General features: G+C 36.8%; 3 protein-coding genes and 1 long non-coding RNA gene across 4 annotated transcripts; 1 reads left to right on the forward strand and 3 right to left on the reverse strand.

Moving 5' to 3' along the window:
• Positions 1 to 247: 247 nt before the first annotated feature.
• LOC105288116 lies at positions 248 to 2,495 on the reverse strand. Its single transcript, XM_011354132.3, has 5 exons — positions 1,992 to 2,495; positions 1,336 to 1,589; positions 921 to 1,095; positions 517 to 615; positions 248 to 456 (listed from the first exon to the last, which is right to left on the reverse strand). The coding sequence occupies exons 1-5, from the start codon at positions 2,038 to 2,040 to the stop codon at positions 266 to 268; spliced, it is 768 nt and encodes a 255-aa protein (XP_011352434.2). The 5' UTR covers positions 2,041 to 2,495; the 3' UTR covers positions 248 to 265.
• Positions 2,496 to 2,941: 446 nt separating this feature from the next.
• LOC105288118 (stress-associated endoplasmic reticulum protein 2) lies at positions 2,942 to 4,566 on the reverse strand. The gene is made up of 3 exons (XM_011354135.3): positions 4,346 to 4,566; positions 3,551 to 3,623; positions 2,942 to 3,356 (listed from the first exon to the last, which is right to left on the reverse strand). Exons 1-3 carry the CDS (start codon positions 4,427 to 4,429, stop codon positions 3,319 to 3,321), a joined length of 195 nt encoding a protein of 64 aa, XP_011352437.1. The 5' UTR covers positions 4,430 to 4,566; the 3' UTR covers positions 2,942 to 3,318.
• Positions 4,567 to 4,730: 164 nt separating this feature from the next.
• Positions 4,731 to 5,653, forward strand: LOC109611580. The gene is made up of 2 exons (XR_002194002.2): positions 4,731 to 4,821; positions 4,968 to 5,653. It is a non-coding gene; the product is annotated as an uncharacterized LOC109611580 (long non-coding RNA).
• A 1,746-nt stretch (positions 5,654 to 7,399) lies between these two features.
• Positions 7,400 to 11,305, reverse strand: LOC105288117 (transmembrane 9 superfamily member 3). The gene is made up of 10 exons (XM_011354133.3): positions 11,030 to 11,305; positions 10,442 to 10,637; positions 10,198 to 10,320; positions 9,877 to 10,130; positions 9,533 to 9,772; positions 9,169 to 9,453; positions 8,866 to 9,074; positions 8,494 to 8,640; positions 8,328 to 8,411; positions 7,400 to 8,247 (listed from the first exon to the last, which is right to left on the reverse strand). The coding sequence occupies exons 1-10, from the start codon at positions 11,111 to 11,113 to the stop codon at positions 8,103 to 8,105; spliced, it is 1,767 nt and encodes a 588-aa protein (XP_011352435.1). The 5' UTR covers positions 11,114 to 11,305; the 3' UTR covers positions 7,400 to 8,102.
• Between the last annotated feature and the right edge of the window lie 1,842 nt (positions 11,306 to 13,147).

The following is a 13,147-nucleotide window of genomic DNA, read 5'->3' on the forward strand; positions in this document are numbered from 1 at the left end:
TATACCTTAGGACACATATCATGTTTGTTTCTGTATCTCTCAAATTGAATGAAAATGAAATACGGATGACATACAAAACAGTTCTAATATCCTTGCATTTCTTAATTATAAAGATAATTTAGTAGAGGGACAAAAATAATTTATTATACATTTAAATATTCCAGCCATATTTATTAGTAGAAAAATATATTTACTTACAGAAAATAAATTATTTTAGCACTAAAACATAAATTTAAATATCCATTCATTCACGAGTTTGCTTAAGTTAATTTATGCTGTAATTAGTAGTACATTTAGTAGTCATCATCAGATGTTTCGGATATCTCAGATATGTCAGACATTTCGGGCAAATCAGGAGACAAAATATCGTTGTATACTTCATCAATGGGTGTGTCCAAAATACATCCGGGATACATAGGTCTGAGAAATCTGGGATGTCTTCAAAATTTGATATTTCTGAAATTAGAAAAAAATATAAATAAATTTGCAAATATTGCGTATAATATCGAATCATACCTGATATAAACATTTTTTCTTGTCGAGTTTTTATGTTTTCTTCTCTCTTCTGGAGCAGATTTATAAATTCTTTATCTATTGCATCAATGTATCCATAATCTATGAACGATTAATATGAATAATAAATTATATTAATTATATTACAATATATTTGTTATAATAAATAATAATAACAATGTATAACATTTTACATTTTACACGTAATTTATAACTAACGTAATGTTAATTTTAGATATATAACAAATTATATTAATATACTACAATAAATAATTATGTTATAATAAATAATAATAATATATAATATTTTACATTGGTACTTTTAATTTTAATTACTTAATGTAATTATCATTTCATTTGTTTGTCTTCATCGTTTATTTATTAAATAAGAATAATTATATACATACCAAATTCATGTTGATCATTATTCCAAGGTGCTAATTCTTCTGGTTCGAGAAACTTTTCATTACTCTTCTTAAAATGCATTGGTTCCTTAAAAACATTATCATCGCTCAATGGCACTTTCTTAGTTGTAGTTTCTTTCTTTGAAGTATACTCTTTAAACTTGGAAGATGCTAATCTCTGCAGAAAAAGAAAAATATTGCAATTAACTTTTTTATGGCAAATGCAAACTAAAGATCTATATATTCCCAGCAACTTTAGAAAAATAAAATATAAATTTTATCTTATTGTGTTATATATATGTAATATATGTATATGTTTACATGCAATAATATATATTATTATTTATTATGCAGTTTCAATAAACATTATAATGGTATAATAACAAATTTTACATGTTGCACAAGATATCTTACATACCTTTGCTTCTGTTCCTGGAGATATTGGACACCCACTGCTATCTACTTGTGTAACCTTAGGTTTTAAGAAATTCTGTTCTTTATTACCAAATGTGTCTTTCTTTATGGTGGTAGGATGTACACTTTGGGACATATTCATGTCAGAGTTAGATCTCATTGATAGACCTTTCAGCTTTGTACTTCCCATGGCTTTCAATGAATTCGGTCTAATCTCGTGAGATGTTTTAGATCGTGCCATGGGCTTTATCGCTTGGTCTAATGAAAAGTTAATATATAAAATACTCTAATTATAACATAATTTATATATATATATCACAATAAATCTTAATATAATAAAATATATTACAATAAATTCTTTTATAATTTTTTAGTTTGCAAGTTAGATTTCCATTTCTATATAAATTTTATGTATAACTGCTTTTGTAAATAGAAGAATTTAAATGGAATTTATTGAAACAATTTATAGTAATTATTATATTTAGATTATATAATATATATGATAATAAATACAATACTATGTATTATAATATATATTATATTTACTATATAATAATTATTGTACAAATTATTATTTATACTAATTATTTGTACTAATTATATATAATAATAAAATGATACGTATACAATAACACATGCACACATGCCATGTCTTCATACCTTTATCAGGTTCAGCGATCCCACCCAACAAATTAAATATGCCGGACATTTTCGTAAATGTGTAATGCGTATAATTAGATTTTTCTGCTTAGCTATCTCGTAAATATAATTATTGTAAACCTCCAACTTTCTTCCCGCAATTTATGATTGAACCAAGCACAAATAACCTCTCTACTCTTGTTATTACAGTTTGAAAACAAAGTAACCGTCATACACATGCGTAATAGATTGCGTCGCGTCGCGCCTTTGTTGTGCTCCCTGTACTTAAAAATTAGACTGTGTTTATGGAAAAAGTAGATGGTCATGAAGCCGAAAGAAATCAGACAGGCATCTCAACTGCCATCTATCCAAGTACTATGAAATAGTAAACATTTGAAAATATAAAAAAAATATAAGCATATAAAAATATAAATATAATATAAAGATATTTATGTATAATAACATTCGCAAAAGAGGCCGGTTAGGAAAGCAACTCCTGAAAGTATTTCATGTAAAACAATATATATCTTTATTGAGAATGTATTTTATTAAAAGAGAATGCATTATCGAATATTTCATTTAGACAAATCATTATTGATATATTGTGTATCATATATATATATATATATATATATATATATATATATATATATATATCTGTATAAGTATATAATGACCTATTGTGTGTGTGGTCGCCTATAATGCATCAGCATCATAACAAAGGCCATTATAATAACAGAAAGCTACCAACTGCTCACAGTGGAATGCTTTAGAATAGGTCTGTCCAACTATTGGAGTTTCCGTGTGCCATCAGTTAGACAGACCTGCTTGATAAATTTGCACGATCAATCTTTCATGTATATACAATTATTTACTACATACGCATAGACGAAAGAATACAGATGAGACAGAAAAAGTACTAGGAAAATTAATTATTATCGAAAATAATTGCAATACTCAAACGACAATGATGAATCGAAATACAAGTCGGATGTTTATTTTCCTTCCCGTTTTATGGACTTGACTGAAAATATTTCCTCTTAAACAGCATTAATCGTATATACAGGCGCTCTTCTTCCGTCCATGCGTAGCGCAATTAAGTTAAACGCTTATAAATGCTAAATGTTATAAATAAATCTTTGAGCTTCTGCGAAAGGAAAATGATCTTCTAGCTACTGTCAAAATTTTGCCGTTGCCGGTGAGTTCCGTTTCCCATAGTGTTTCCCTCACCTTTTTTACAATCTATGTCAAGACAATTTATCAGTCTCTTTTGCATATTGGTTTGCATATCAGTCGAAAAATGGTTGCTTGTATTCATTAACAGTAGCTCCATTCCACCTCCTTTTCTTCAAGCCATTCTGATACTCTGGATGATTTGAAACACAGCTGTAATGGAATAACATATGGTCACTTAAAATTGATGCACACTTCATGAAAATCTAGCAATAAGTAAACTTGAATAAATCTGTAGAAGATAAATGAGGGAAAGAATATTAAAGAACTTTAGTAGATTTAAAGAAAAGTTAACAATTGTATAAATAAGTTTATACAAAGTTGTATATTTAAATGATCATACTTACCAGATCCACAAACAACAAAGAGGAATAGAGCTAAAAGCCAAGGTCCAACTGGAGATCCTTCTTCCTGTGATTTCTATAAAAAAGAAGAAATTTATTTAAGCTAAGTGCAAATGTTTTATAAATAAAACATGTATAAAACTAAATACATATAGAATATCGCAAGTCCCCCTTTTATTTTGCAAAGCACAAATGGAGCATACACATACGTAAAAAGAACAGAGATATCACTCTGTAATAAAAATATTTATTGAACATTACAATAATTATCGCAAACATAAAACTTGTACAATCGCTTTACATATGGCAGATTTTTATGGATCGTAAAAAATTGTTTTTCCGCTATAAAACTGATTGTGCGTCGCAAATGCTGTACCATCGATAAAACACACAGTTTTATTAGAAATAATGAAATACGAGCGAAATAGGACAAAGTTTCAACACTACAGCTGTCATCTGACAGCAATCTGTTGCAAACATGTGTCTTTAACCTAAAAAATTTTCCATTTCGGCGATTCACTCGAATCATCGTAAACTCGATCGCGTAGATATGAATTGTTTCATTTCCCCATTCATGTTAATCTTTATCCATATGTTATTTCCCTCTCAGATGACACCTCGGAGTATAACACACACAGTACTCACAGATTAAATAAAAACTGAAGTATTGTCATTATTGAATATTATATACGAAATGTATCCGCGAGATCGTAAGATCTCACGATCATCGTAAGATCGCGCTTGTCGCGAGAATTTTCGTGAAGAAATCAACGGCGAAAACTGTCAACGAAGACTCACCGAAGACTTGGGGACGTTTCCGCGCAACGTGATATTTTTCGTCGCCTTCTCGTTGGCGATGCGCATCCTCTGTTTCGGTGCCATCGTCGCCGTCGGTGTGACTGCCTGTGACGGATCCTCTCGATCTTACGTTTCACGAAATAATGGGACGAACGTGCTCGACGCACCTAACCGTATGCGTCTAACCGTATCCGGCGTCCTCGTACGTGTACGACGTGGACAGTGACTCCGAGTACCGCCGCGACGTGTGCGCCGTGTGACACGTGAAATTGCGCGACAGCCAGCTTCCTCGTGCCACACTGTCACCGCTCTAGTCAATTGAACAATTTCTTCGGCCTCTCCTCTTCTCCTGATTAGCTCGTTCATCTTCGTCGGCGATAGTTTGATATCTATTTCCAATTGCAATTGTGAGTGCGTAAATGAAAGCAATAGAAAAGGGAGGAAATTTTGGGCGTTTACATGAGTAGATAAGAAAGGTATCTGCGCCATGGTGAAGTGGGAAAATTTTGATTCATTCAAATATCATTATCATTGAAAGGATTAGTTAGAAACAAGAATTGTTTACAATTTTTCATAATTTGGGTATCAATGATAACTTGTTATTTACTTTGATCACTTTCAGAGATGGACATGCAGGAAATTTTTGAAAATTCGGAAATATACATACAGATGAATCTCTATCAACAAAATTTAAAGAAAGAAAGAAGTAATCACACACATATTTGTGTAAAGAAGGAATCATATTTGCGTTGATGTACGTAGAAATTTTATATTTTTAGAATCGCTACATCTAACAACAAATTATTTATCTTCGAAGACTTCCACTGACGATACAGCCATCTTGAATAAAATCATCATTGAAACTGTCATTTATGATTCATGAATAGAAATGTTCAAGTATTCACTTCCTAATTATTTTGCAGGATTAATTTTGCAATAGTAAGCGATACATGCATAGTAGCTGATATCGCAAGAGATAATAGCTGTCCATGATTCAAAGTAATAACGTAAACACTCAACGAAGGGACAAAATAATAAAAACAAGAACAGGATACATGCAGTTACAATGCCGCATATTTAAGAGGATCGGCATTATGCGTCTGAATGTTTTGTCTCTTATCTTATACTACGATCTATCCTAAGGATAAGTTAAGAGCTTTCCGCTGATGACCATCAACGAATCCGGTTAACAGTTGCAAATTGTATTGGACGACCTAGTCATTATCCTCACTGAAAAAAAATAGTTTAAATATCGATATAAGAGCCTTATGAAACTATCAAGTTAATAAATTATAACACATTGTCGCTCCAGTTCACCCAAAAATTACCTATTTCAACCTTCAATATTATAAAGATTTTACTCTTCGCGCGTTCGCTTAACGCTGAAAAACGATTACTTTACATCACACGCTATTACTATCATTGCCTGAACTAAAGAACTTCTTTAGCTATAAAGTAAATTAAAGTTATTCGAGTTATTTCCCATAATTCAATCCGATCAATTTTCTGCATCAATTTTGCTGCTCACAAGCGACACAGCAAAATTATAAAGTATTGGGTTGTCCGGAAAGTTCGTGCCGATTTTTAATAGATGGCGTTGGAACATGTCTGAATATATCAATGTTATTGAAAACATACGATTTATATACATATGCTTAAAGGTGACTTTTCAACGCATCTTTAGGAAAAAAGTTGTTTCAGATAAATTGATTCGTGTCAGTTTTGTACTCTTTTGAAGATGGAAGAAAACAAAGAACATTTTAGACACTTGATGCTTTTCTATTACCGGAAAGGCAAAAATGCCTCACAAGCAACAAATTCAATATGTTCTGTTTACGGAGAAGGCGCTTTAGCTGAAAGAACCGTACGTAAGTGGTTCGCTAAGTTTAGAGCTGGTGATTTTAACCTTAAAGACCAAGAACGCTCGGGCAGACCCTCTACTACTGATGATGACCAAATCAAGACACTGATCGAGAATAACCCGCGCTACACGACACGTGAATTAGCAGAGATACTGAAAATATCGAAAACCACTGTCCACGATCATGTAGTGAAGCTTGGTTACGTAAGTCGCTATGATGTATGGGTTCCGCATAATTTGGCCGAAAAAATTTAATGGATCGCATTTCCATCTGCGACTCGCTGTACAAGCGCAACGAAAACGTACCATTTTTGAAGCAATTAGTGACGGGTGACGAAAAATGGATCATTTACAACAATGTAGAACGAAAAAGATCCTGGGGTAAGCGAAATGAACCAGCATTAACCACTCCGAAAGCCGGCCTTCATCCAAAAAAAGTCATGCTCTGTGTCTGGTGGGATTGGAAAGGAATCCTATATTATGAGCTCCTACCACACAACCAAACGATAAATGCAGATAAGTACTGCTCGCAACTGGACGAATTAAAGACAGCGATTCAGGAAAAACGTCCAGAATTAGCTAATAGGAAGGGCGTCGTGTTCCATCAGGACAATGCCAGACCTCATGTTTCTTTGACTACCCGACAAAAATTGTTGGAGTTTGGCTGGGATGTGCCACCTCACCCACCGTATTCACCAGACATTGCACCTTCAGACTTTCACTTATTTAGGTCTTTGCAAAATTCTCTTAGCGGCAAGAACTTCAACTCTTTGATCGACATAAAAAACCACCTTGAGGAGTTTTTCGCCGAGAAACCTAAGAAGTTCTGGGAGAATGGAATCTTCCAGTTGCGTGAAAGATGGACAAAGGTTGTGAAACAAAACGGTGCATACATAAGTCAATAAATATTTATCGACATAAAAACATGTTGCCTTTGAATTTTCCTTCAAAATCGGCACGAACTTTCCGGACGACCCAATATATCCAAACGCAATCGTGCATGATATATGACATATATATATATTATATATATTATGATATGATATATAATATATCATGAGATCATATATCGTATATATTTATGTATCTATGTATACAAGGGTCGTTTGGAAAATCCTTAGAAAATATATGAGATGGCGGGACTAATATCAAACGGACATGATAGTTGACGTATATATGTACATACACGTATATATTTTCTAAGGATTTATTTAAATGATCCTCGTATATGTATTAATCCATAAACCATTAGTTACAATTTTATATATTTTATATATATGTATATATAGCTCAATAAAAAATATATGACAATGACATAAAATCTGCACGATTGCGAAATTTTCATTTGCATAATTCCGTGGACTTATATGGAAATTGGCTAACACTTACAATTATTATTTTATTATTGACAAATGACTGCAACATACGCACGCGCGTATATTATAATACGAATTAATTAGGTTTAATTAGTACTACCGCGTACTAATTAGGATCCGTTTACAGCGTGTTTTCACTTGCGTCGAATAGCAACTCGAGATTTAAAAAAAAGATTGACGAGCGGAGATGCGAGATGAAGGCATTGCTCGAATATCTGGTGCGCTGTGTGGCACGAGTTCCACTGGAAGAGTAATAATAATACGTTGAAGAAGGATGTACGTCGTATAACGCCGCTTCTATACTGCGATTATGTTAATCAAGTTGGTGATGATCGATGATCGACAAAGCTGGAAAACAAGATTTGCGCCCACGAGCGTCATGATAGTCCGCTTCAGACAAATGGACAGATGCAGAAGTACGTGTCTACTTCATTTCGTCACAAAACAGTCAGCCTCGCGCACAGGCGTTGATCATCGCGATGATCCACGGTACGAATGACACACATCAGCAATATGACGTCTAGTCTATTTTCACCGTGGAGTATATCTTCCGTACAAACGCGTTGGTACCGATGTATCCGACCGTTCCGCACATGATACCCAGGGCCAAGCTGAACAGTGCCATGTAGCCGAAGTAAAATGCCGTTTGAAAGAGACCATACATTCTGCGAGAGCACAAAACGATTAATTTGCGAGATTCCTCTGGTTAAGTCGACCGAAATATGCTCACTTGGTTTATACTTACTTAGTTTTGAAGAAGAAGTAGTAAAAGGAATAAATGTAGACGTAACCGGCCGTCGAAGCCGCTGCGAGAAAACTCGTCCACTGCCTGCGCACAGAAGGTACTTGTTTTACATGCAGGTCGCATCACTCACGTGAGAGAGGAAGCAACGGTCGCGACGTGGACTTACCATCGATAGTCCTCAGCGTTCAGCAGGAAATATGTACATACGATAGTGACGCACACCGTCACTATCATGAGAATAACGAATACTAGCAGCATGAAGCCATAGACGTAGTAGATCTTGTACGCCCAGAACGAAGTAAAGATGAAGTACCTAAAAGCAGAGTAAAGTAAGTGTGCAAACACTGAACAGGATCGGGATTCTGTAACTCGTTATCGATAGTTTTCGTTAATTAGCGATAGCCAATGGCAAGGACGACCTTGGACCTTGAAAACATGGGTCACATAGATCGTCGTTAACTATACCGAAAATTATCGATAAGCAAGTTAGAGTCCCGGCCCAGGTAATGGCAGACACTAATAAAACTTAGGCACCCACATTTCAATGAAGATCGAGCCGAACGGCAAGATTCCGCCGAGCATTATTATCACCAGCGGTTCCATGAACCACTTCTTCTCGGGTATCGGCCGCGGGACCGCGTTCACGCGGCAAGGAGCGTCCGGCGTCCCGGCGAGATTCCGGCCTAGGATAGTACCCACCAGCGTCAGCGGTAATATCACAAATATGCAGATACACGTTACTGCAACCTGCACGCATACGATACGATCGGCCGCGTGTTAGTGTCGCTCAAGACGCACGCAAAGTGCAGTGGAACGATCGGACTGGTGAGGAGCTACGAACCATGGATCCGAATGGTATCGCCCTACTGGCATGGTAATACATGGCAATGAAGTTGATGAAGAAAGCGGTACCGCAAACCATCAACGGCAGCATGAAGGCGCTCAGGATCATCTGTTTGATCCACACGCGTCCGCCCATCCGCGCGTACAGTCCGCCGCCCGCGTACCCGTTGATGGGCGACGTAGCGGCGTATACGAATATCGCTGTCGACAGCATCGATCCCCGCTCCGTGTAGAGCTCGCCCAAGATAGCGAAAATAATAACGCTCAGCACCACCACCGTGACCTGCATGTTAAAGACTGCACTCGTAATTTTATCTTTTGCAATTTTAAATAACTGGAATACAAAGGCGCGCAATACCCACCTGATAACCGGCACCTATGAAGGCTGAGAAGAGCATGGCGTGACTCGCAGGCCTGAATACGTCTCCGTGGACCTGCTTCCAGCCGTACTCGTCGCCCAAATCTCTCTCCATGTCATCCATCTCTTCGTCTCTGCTGTATCGAGCATAATCTTTCCTCAGAGTGCGCATCAATATCATCGACACGAGACCAACGAGGAAGATCACCATCATGAAACTATTGAAGATACTGAACCAGTGTATCTAAAGGAACAATTCATCATTTGTGTGCAATTAAGGCACGCCGTTCTACCCAATTTATATCTGCGAGACAAAAGGAGCATGTTGCTCATCGTCAAGTGACTTACTCTGTGCTGGAAGAAGTTTGGGTCCAGATACTTGTCGAATCTGTCCTCAAATTTGACGTTGCTCTTCTTCCAATTGACTTCATAACTGAACGGTATATGCGCACCCTGCACCAGTTTCACTTTGTTCTCGCTGGTCAGGTTGACATCCACTATCTGTTTACCATTGTATCCAATATCAAATTTCTTATGTGTCCAGATGTAATACGAGTCCGATACAGCAATCCCGTCATTGTTTTCGAGCTCTCCTACAACACCTGCAGCACAACAAATGCTTTAATGTCACAATCTTATCACCTCCATATGTAGAGAAACGTTCATTACCCCATATCGGTAGATCGTCGATATACATTTGATACCAGTACTGATTCTTTATTGCGTAGACAAACGCTTTCTGGCTCTCTTCTTTTAAATTTATCTGGCAGTATTCCGTCTTTGAGATATCCTCTGAAAGAAATTAAATCTCCATGATTTCATGCTTCATGCATTTCTGATCAATTAAATAACACTACTCGAGTATTATATAATGATATATTAATATGCTGAAGATATATATAGATGTATCCACCTTTGAATTCGATATCTAAGCCACTAAACTTCAATTCAATGCCCTGTAGAGCTTCGGAAAGGGTCTCGTGATAGTGATTGATTACATTCTTGTTGCCCATACAAAAAGGTAAAGAATAGTAGGAGTATGTCTCTTGACGATTGTGATATGGCCCTACTGTGCTCATCCATAGTACAACCTCGTCGCCATCCTCGTACTAAAGACAAACAATATACCAATACTGTAAATAGTATATTGCATGTATGTCCACATGACATTTATGACGTAGAAAACACAAAATGTGAACAAACTAATGGCATGATTAGGAGCGGAGTACTAATTGCCCTCAGACACTCAGGTGATAATACCGAAATTATCAATATTATCTCAGATAAAGTCGACACCGTATAAATTCACTTCGATGCGGTAATACACGCGAACAGAAGAAGAGAAAGAGAAAAGGAGCGAAGGAGATAAAGGCAGTAGGAAGAAAAGTCTCGGGCATGACGTTTGGCCTTTAAATGTCAACGGTGTTAATCAAGGTGACAATCTGGCACCTGGTACGACAGGAAAATACGTGAACGATGCGAAACACGGGAATATACTCACGATGTGAGTGTGCTCGTCAGCCGGGGCCAATACGGGGAGGAGGCTAAGCGCTAGAAAGTGGAGTAACAGCCGTGCCCGGAGCATGTTTACTTATTCGTGAACGGCAAGGCGCGCCGACCGGCCGGGGCGCCTTTTATACGAACGCACGAACGAGAGATCCCACCAACGTGACGCGACGACGACGCACAATCCCCATAGATTTCGTAATGTGCCAAGCGCGGTTGCGGCCTTGCGGCTAAGTGGGAACGCCGGACACAACACGAGACGACACGGACGGACACGTATGTATTACAGGAGTTTGCTGGAACACGATATATACACCACAGCCGCTGATACGCGCTGCCTTCGCTCGCCGCGACGATAGATGGCGCTCGCCGCGGTTTGGAATTTTAAGGCGCGTTTCCAAGGTGCTACTTAATGAGCCTGTGCTCGTTTATACAATACGCCGGTAATTGTGAAGGAGAGCTCCTTCCTCTCCGATTTCCTTCAAACTTGGTAGAAATGTATATTTTGGTCCTAAAACACGATTGCGAGAAGGAAAATCGTCGCTCTCAAATAGAAAAAAAATTATTACGTGCTGAAAAGTGACAGTTTCGAGGTTAGGAAATCTGTCACACCGGAAATCTACGGGCGTAGCGCACACTGACCAAGCATGCGCGGTGTTTTTTCACACGCTTTTTATGCTTATTTTGTTCATAGTATACTTTATAGCAGCGAAATGTAAAATTACTTGTGTTAATTTCCAAATTGCTATTACACTTCGGACACTGTATTTCTTTGTTTATTAAATGATGCTCATTGGCAAATAAAAAGATAATTTGGTAATTAAGTATACTACAGACGACCTTCTCGATTTTAAATAAAAAAACGCGGTTGGTTGGGTTAGGTCTTTCGCAGTTTTTACTTTCGATTAAAGTAGAGAATAATTTCTATTTAACTGTTTCATTTTGGTTAAAGCAGAGAATACCGTGTATTTAACTATAATTACCAAATTATCTTTTTATTTGCCAATGAGCATCATTTAATAAACAAAGAAATATGGTGTCCGAAGTGTAATAGCAATTTGGAAATTAATGCAGGAAAATCACCGATTCCGCCGGTAATACAGACGATTCCAGGATCGCCTTAACACAAGTAATCTTACATTTCGCTGCTATAAAGTATACTATGAACAAAATAAGCATAAAAAGCGTGTGAAAAACACCGCGCATGCTTGGTCAGTGTGCGCTACGCCCGTAGACTGCCGGTATAACAGATTTCCTAACCCGAAACCATTTGAGTAAGCTGTAACTTTGGTTCTACTTGAGAGCGGCGATTTTCCTTCTCGCAATCGTGTTTTAGGACCAAAATATACATTTCTACCAAGTTTGAAGGAAATCGGAGAGGAAGGAGCTCTCCTTCACAATTACCATTAGTTGTAGCAGAAATAAGACTGTGTAAATTATACAATAAAGCCTGATTCAGACAGGACGTGTCAAGCGTCAAAGCAGCGAGCAGGAACTAATCGCGAGGCGATATTTTCTGATGCTCTAGAAAATACTTTGACCAGTTAAATTAATTGTAAAATCAGGATTAATCTAAACGTAAGAGTACAAATAACTTACATGAAATAGGAAAGGAGGTTAAAATAAAGAAAGAATCCAGTGAAAAGGAATTGTGCAAGATGACGGCAAGATGTCGGCAAGATGTCGGCAAGATGAGAGGGAGACGACGATGACGAAAAGCACAAAATGTCCCATATGTTGCTGCATATATGTATCATATATGTATATTAATAGGGTGTCCCGGGTTTTAACCAACAAACTGCGGGAGCATATTCTACTAGTGGAAATAAGAAAAAATTCTTATATCGAGTTTGCTTAGAAATGCTTTATTACAAAGTTATAAACCAATATTGAAAAGAAATATCAGATAAGTAACAACGGAACATAGTGTAGAATTTGGAAGGTCGAAGATGTTTATGTTATGTGTATTCACATGTATTCATGTTCACTATGTTGAAACGATTCAGTATGATTGTTACTTTCACAACAGTAGCTGTTAGATTTCAATCGTCGTGTCAACTAGCAATTACTATCAGAATGCCAAAAGTGTTTTCAAATGAGGAATACACCGATA

The sequence above is a fragment of the Ooceraea biroi genome, chromosome 10, assembly GCF_003672135.1.
Source record: "Ooceraea biroi isolate clonal line C1 chromosome 10, Obir_v5.4, whole genome shotgun sequence".
NCBI classification, from domain to species: Eukaryota; Metazoa; Arthropoda; class Insecta; order Hymenoptera; family Formicidae; genus Ooceraea; species Ooceraea biroi.

Bases quoted from the DNA above. Each gene is read 5' to 3' on its own strand.
- LOC105288117 (XM_011354133.3), bottom strand. From the start codon at position 11,113: ATGCTCCGGGCACGGCTGTTACTCCACTTTCTAGCGCTTAGCCTCCTC. The intron at 10,321-10,441 runs GTGGATACATCT...AATTTCTTTCAG, and splicing joins CTTAGATATCGAATTCAAAG to AGGATATCTCAAAGACGGAA. The intron at 8,412-8,493 runs GTAAGTCCACGT...TTCTGTGCGCAG, and splicing joins AACGCTGAGGACTATCGATG to GCAGTGGACGAGTTTTCTCG.
- LOC105288118 (XM_011354135.3), bottom strand. From the start codon at position 4,429: ATGGCACCGAAACAGAGGATGCGCATCGCCAACGAGAAGGCGACGAAA. The intron at 3,624-4,345 runs GTGAGTCTTCGT...TCTTTTTTATAG, and splicing joins GAAACGTCCCCAAGTCTTCG to AAATCACAGGAAGAAGGATC. The intron at 3,357-3,550 runs GTAAGTATGATC...ATTCCATTACAG, and splicing joins CTTTGTTGTTTGTGGATCTG to CTGTGTTTCAAATCATCCAG.
- LOC105288116 (XM_011354132.3), bottom strand. From the start codon at position 2,040: ATGTCCGGCATATTTAATTTGTTGGGTGGGATCGCTGAACCTGATAAA. The intron at 616-920 runs GTATGTATATAA...AATCGTTCATAG, and splicing joins TAATGATCAACATGAATTTG to ATTATGGATACATTGATGCA. The intron at 457-516 runs GTATGATTCGAT...TTCTAATTTCAG, and splicing joins AGAAAAAATGTTTATATCAG to AAATATCAAATTTTGAAGAC.